At 52.0% G+C, this 5292-nt stretch overlaps 1 protein-coding gene across 1 annotated transcript; it reads left to right on the forward strand.

The window, feature by feature from the left end:
* Window positions 1-2339: 2339 nt before the first annotated feature.
* On the forward strand, window positions 2340-3945 carry ID3 (inhibitor of DNA binding 3). Its single transcript, XM_014737524.3, has 3 exons — window positions 2340-2733; window positions 2851-2933; window positions 3457-3945. Exons 1-2 carry the CDS (start codon window positions 2434-2436, stop codon window positions 2908-2910), a joined length of 360 nt encoding a protein of 119 aa, XP_014593010.1. The 5' UTR covers window positions 2340-2433; the 3' UTR covers window positions 2911-2933; window positions 3457-3945.
* Window positions 3946-5292: the final 1347 nt, after the last annotated feature.

Raw genomic sequence — 5292 nt, forward strand, 5'->3', positions numbered from 1 at the left:
CTATCCAAGCCTGAGGCACCGGTGGTAGTAACTGGAGGAGGGAAAGGAGAGAGGAGAACCTGTGTGGACCTGTGGACCAAGCACCTACCACACACCTGGCGCCATGCTAGGTCCCCAGGCACCAAGGAGACTAACAGATCTAATGGGGAGTTCATGTCAAGTGCCTTACAGAGAAGAGGTATTCAATAATTATTTGTTGAATGAATGAGTTAGGTCTCATTAGCTCCATTTTAGGAATTGGGAAATCAAAGCACAGAATTCACTTACCCAAAGTTCACATCGTTAGTAAAAGAGAAGAATGGGGATTTGAACATAAATCTGCCTGGCCCTAATGGCCGTGATTTTTCCAGAACCTTCTGGGCTTGACCATTTTGTACAAACCCTGGAAGTCTGAATGATAGAAAAAGAAAGACTTTTCTACTTGGTCACTTTGGAGTCTGTATCACCCACATTTTCCCGCCCCATGACCAAATAGTTGGCATGCTTTTCACTTGATGTCTGTAGCATATATAGACTGACTTATCCACTCACAGGTTATTTTCTTCCTCCTTCTTATTTAAAAGAGGCTGTCCTTGAAAAATTAATACTCCAGGAAGCAATCTTTTGAAGATGTGTTTCCTGGGACACAGAACCCTGTGGTACGATGGCAAAGAGTGAGGCTTCAGGGCTGGCTCTGCCATTACTCGTGGTGTGACATTGAGCACAGCCCCTCTCTGGGCCCTTCAGCATCTCACCACACCTGCCTGTCCAAATTTCATAAAGCCTTAGACTTGTAGAGTTGGAGAGGATTTAAAATAATCACTTCGCACCATCTCCTCATCTTATTCACAAGAGAACTAAGGATGGGATAGCTGGGCTTGTTCAAGATCACATGACAAATGATTGGCAGGGCTGGGATGTTGAGCCTAGGACCCCTCATTCCCAGTCCAGTGTCCTTTCTACTCCAACTATTTTGAGACTCTTCTAGTTCTGAGCTCCCATTGTCCTGTTCATCAGCACCACACACTGTAGAACAATTGAGTTTCTCAATTGTTTCCTGTGCTAATTTTTGTCTCCCCAAATTATGAGATTCTGGAGAGCAGGAGCCACGGTCTTACGTGGGGCAACTCCAAAACATTTACCAACTGATTGATTAAGGAAGCCATCATTGGGGGACCCCCACCTCGTCAGTTTCAAGATGGAAACCAGCATTTTGAGGCTGCAAACTCCCAGAAGTCCTGGGAAGTGCCAACAAGACAAGAAAAGAATACTGAGTGCACTGTCCTGTCGCAATCAATACAGGGCTTAGCTTGCCTGTCCTCTGGTCCCTTTCCTGGGCTCTCAGATAGAGCTGGAGCCATTTCAGCAAGGCTAAGAATAATCAAGTCCAGGTGGCCTGCCCTTCCATAGCAGAAAGGGATAGACAATAGAGCGATGAAATTACCAAACTATTGTTTTCTGCGTAGAGAGGTGCATGGAGTGGAGGGAAAGGGGAAAAGAAGGGTTAGGAGATTTGCTCACCTGATGGAGGACTCCTATAAAGGTTCATCTACAACTCATCTCTTCTATCCCTCCATATTTAAAACCATGTCCAGAATTGTAAGAAACTCACCTCCAAAACACAACTGGGCACATATTTGGCTCCTTATGGAGTGCATGGGGCAGGAGGGCGGGGGCTCTTTCCCTTCCTCGTGCAAAAAGCACAGATTCAGGCTGCTCTCTTTTTTTTTCTTTTCCCCCGTTGCTCAAATAAATAGTGTTCTTTGCTCAAACCCCCTTCCCCTCCTCCTTCTGCAATCTCAGCGCCTAGCCCAAATCTGTTTTCTTCATTGTAACCTCAGCTTCACCGCAATTAATTTTTTTCCCCTCTGGTCACAAGATAATTCCTGACGCCAGTGAGTCTGGAGGTCAGACGAACAGCAAATTGGGGAACAAGGCGGCACTAATTCCTTACAAGTTTCCCTTGAAAAATCTTTTGCAAAAAAAAAAGCTTCTTTGCTGTTCAGGGATTTATGACTTCGGAGGAGCTGTGGGTTCAGAGCTAGTGTTGGGCTGTGGGTGGACTAGCAGGGGGCAGGAGAGCTCAAAAGATCTGGGGCGCTGCCAGGAAAAGGCAAATTCTTAAAGTTAATGATTTTAAGTGATTTTTTAAATCCTTGCTGGCAACGAGGCCCGCCTTTCCTCAGTATCAGCGCTTCCTCATTCTTTGAATCCGCGGCTCCGCGGTATTCGGCGTCAGACCAGCCGGAGGAAGCCTGTTTGCAATTTAACCGGGTCGTGAACGCCCAGGGCTGGCGGAGGCGGGGCCCAGGCGCGCTGCTTTGCATAAGGGGGCGTGCCTTCGAGGCGGCTTCTATAAGTGCGGGCCTCGGCGAGCGTGCGCGCACTGCAAGCTGCTCTAGGGGTTGTTTGGCTTTCTGCGCCCTCTCTGCACCTCCAACCTCAATCCTCACCATGAAGGCGCTGAGCCCGGTGCGTGGCTGCTACGAGGCGGTGTGCTGCCTGTCGGAACGCAGCCTCGCCATCGCGCGGGGCCGCGGGAAGGGCCCGGCAGCAGAGGAACCGCTGAGCCTGCTGGACGACATGAACCACTGCTACTCACGTCTGAGGGAACTGGTACCCGGAGTCCCGCGAGGCACTCAGCTTAGCCAGGTGGAAATCCTGCAGCGCGTCATCGACTACATCCTCGACCTGCAGGTGGTCCTGGCGGAGCCCGCTCCTGGACCCCCAGACAGTCCGCATCTTCCTATCCAGGTGACCGTGGGCGTGCGCGGGAACCTGGGCGGGGCTGAGCTCCAGGGCCGGGATGCTGCTGGACCCCTAGAACTCCCAAGGGCCATGCGTAACTCTCCCCCCTTTCCCTTCTCTCAGACAGCCGAGCTCGCCCCAGAACTTGTGATCTCCAACGACAAGAGGAGTTTCTGCCACTGACCTGGCCGTCCTGGCGCCTCCAGGTGAGTGTTCCCGCCTTCGCGGGAGCGGGGGCGCGGGGGGGCGGAACCGGTGTTTAAAGCAAATCTTGCAGTTGGCAGGCCTTCAAGGGATTACTATCCCCTCGGTTTAGGGAAACCCAGGCCATAGAGGGGCAAGTGACTTGCCGGTTGTCACATGAAATGAATGAGGAACTTATTCCCATCCAGTGTACATTTTAACCTTAAACGCACGTTGTCCCAGCCCTCCCCCAGTGGCCAAAGGCCCTAGAAAGTAGGCTCAGGTCCGACTAAATAAAATAGCAGTGCTGTTTGTAGTCTTCCACGGCCCCCTCCCAACTAGTGTCAGTTCCAAGAGGGTGGGGTGGTGCAAGCTCCGCCTGTGGTCCTTTGGCGCCAACTGGGTGGGGGCAGCGTGGGGCGCGGAGTTATCAGCTGGAGGTAGAGACCAAGTTCCCTCCCTGGCGCCGGCCAGTCTGCGGACGGCCCCCGCCGCGGCGCGCTCGGCGGAAACTGACGGCTCCCTGGTCTTTCCTCCCCCGCCCAGAACGCAGGTGCTGGCGCCCGTTCCGCCTGGGAACCCGGGACCCTCTACGGCCGGAAGCCCGAGGGCATGGATGGGCCCCAGCCTCGCCCTGCCCACTTGACTTCCCCAAACCCCTGCCTCGAGGCTGGACCTGGCGCCCGGGAGCGAAGGACTGTGAACTTGGGTGGCCTAAAGCGCCAGAGCTAGCTGTGGGCACCAGCTGGCAACGTCGCCCAGCCCCCACCCTACCCCCAAGTTTTAAAGACTGTCTTCGGAGTGTGGAGGTGTGGGGAGAAGTGGCTGCTCTCCAGACTCGGCCGAGGCAGCGGTAGAGCTGGTCTTCTGTTCTCCTTGAAGAAAGGCTCTGTTTGCCCTGATTATGAACTCTATAATAGAGTATATAGCTTTTGTACCTTGTTTGCAGGAAGGTGACTTTCTGTAACCATGCGATGTATATTATTAAACTTTTTATAAAAGTTATCATTTTGCATAATAAACGGTTTTTAAACACTTGTGTATATAATTTGATTCCTGAAGTGCTAACACTTTCTCACGGGGCTGAATTTAGGGGAAATATATAAATGTCCTTCTTGGAGCTTGGGAAAAGCAAACTTGCTTATTCCCTTAAAAGGGAGATGGGAAAATGCCCAGCTAAGACTGCGGTGGAGGGGGAATGGAAAGGGCTCATCATGGGAGCCCCACATCCATTGAGGGTTGGGTGCAGAGACGATCCTGGCCCTGGCTCCTCGTTTTACAGATGAGGAGATATGGACAGGGGAAGTGACTGGTAGAAGCTCACCCAGCAAGTTGGGAGCTCAGGATAGAAATCAGGTCTCCTGAGTCCCAGTTCTTAGGTCCCTTGAGAGCTGTTTTGCTACATTAGCAGATGGTCAAATACTCATGTCTTTCTAGCAGGGGACGGGAAAGAGTGGAGCCTCACCTGGTGTCCAGACGGAGGTGGTGGTTGATAGACCCATTTCAGAGATGAATAAACGTCCCCGGGCCTGGTTTCATTTCCTTCCTCGTGCTCTCTAATTTGTCTTCCTCTTGGGCTTCCGAAGTTGGAAAAAGTAGGAGAGGGTTCTCCTCCCGCAAATCCCCAGTCATACTGACCAGGGTTTTGGTGCTGGCCGGAACCTCTTGGTGCCCAGCCCTCCTCCATCACCAGGTACTTGAAGACTCTGACCCTGGGCTGGGAATTTGAGGAAGAGGTTCTACAGCCCTCATTCCTTCTGGTATTTCCTTCCGATAGCACCTCCATTGGGAACCTACTCTATAAGCATCTTTATTCCTATTTCAGAATTGGAGAAACTGAGGCTCCATGGATAATGGGCCTGAGCCAGGTTCTCACAGCCCCTCCAGAGGCAGAGATGGGATTGGAACCTTAACTACAGTGACTACGATTGTAGTGGACAGGAGCGGGGCCCGAGACTGGCCACTCCATGGGGCCAGGCCTGAGAGTGGAGCAGAGGGCAAGACCCCCAACCCAGGCCATCCCCTTTTGCCCCCCACCTGGCAGCTCCCCAGGTGGGCTCCATGAGGCACCTGGCTTCACTAGATTCCTGTTTATGATATGATCTCATCTGTGTGTTGGCCCCTGGCATGAATTACTTCAATATTTCCTAACAAACAGGTCACATCATCACCCTTCACGCCTTAACCCTGGTGAGCTTTCAAGGGTGAAAGGGGCACGTGGTAGGGAGGCAACTGCTGTCTTTGCCAGCCATCCTCCCAGCTGGCCGTTGGTTCTTAACCTGTTTCCTGGTCTCTGATGATCTGATGGAAGGTACAAACATTCTCTTCAGAAAATAAAAACCTGCACACACGCACAATTTTTGCAGAGCAGTAACAGACCTC

Source organism: Equus caballus, chromosome 2 (assembly GCF_041296265.1).
Source record: "Equus caballus isolate H_3958 breed thoroughbred chromosome 2, TB-T2T, whole genome shotgun sequence".
Classification (NCBI taxonomy): Eukaryota; Metazoa; Chordata; class Mammalia; order Perissodactyla; family Equidae; genus Equus; species Equus caballus.

What these genes read in the sequence shown, in the direction of transcription:
- ID3 (XM_014737524.3), top strand. Translation starts at nt 2,434, where the DNA reads ATGAAGGCGCTGAGCCCGGTGCGTGGCTGCTACGAGGCGGTGTGCTGC. An exon ending in GTCCGCATCTTCCTATCCAG is followed by an intron (nt 2,734 to 2,850) that starts GTGACCGTGGGC and finishes CCCTTCTCTCAG; the next exon opens with ACAGCCGAGCTCGCCCCAGA.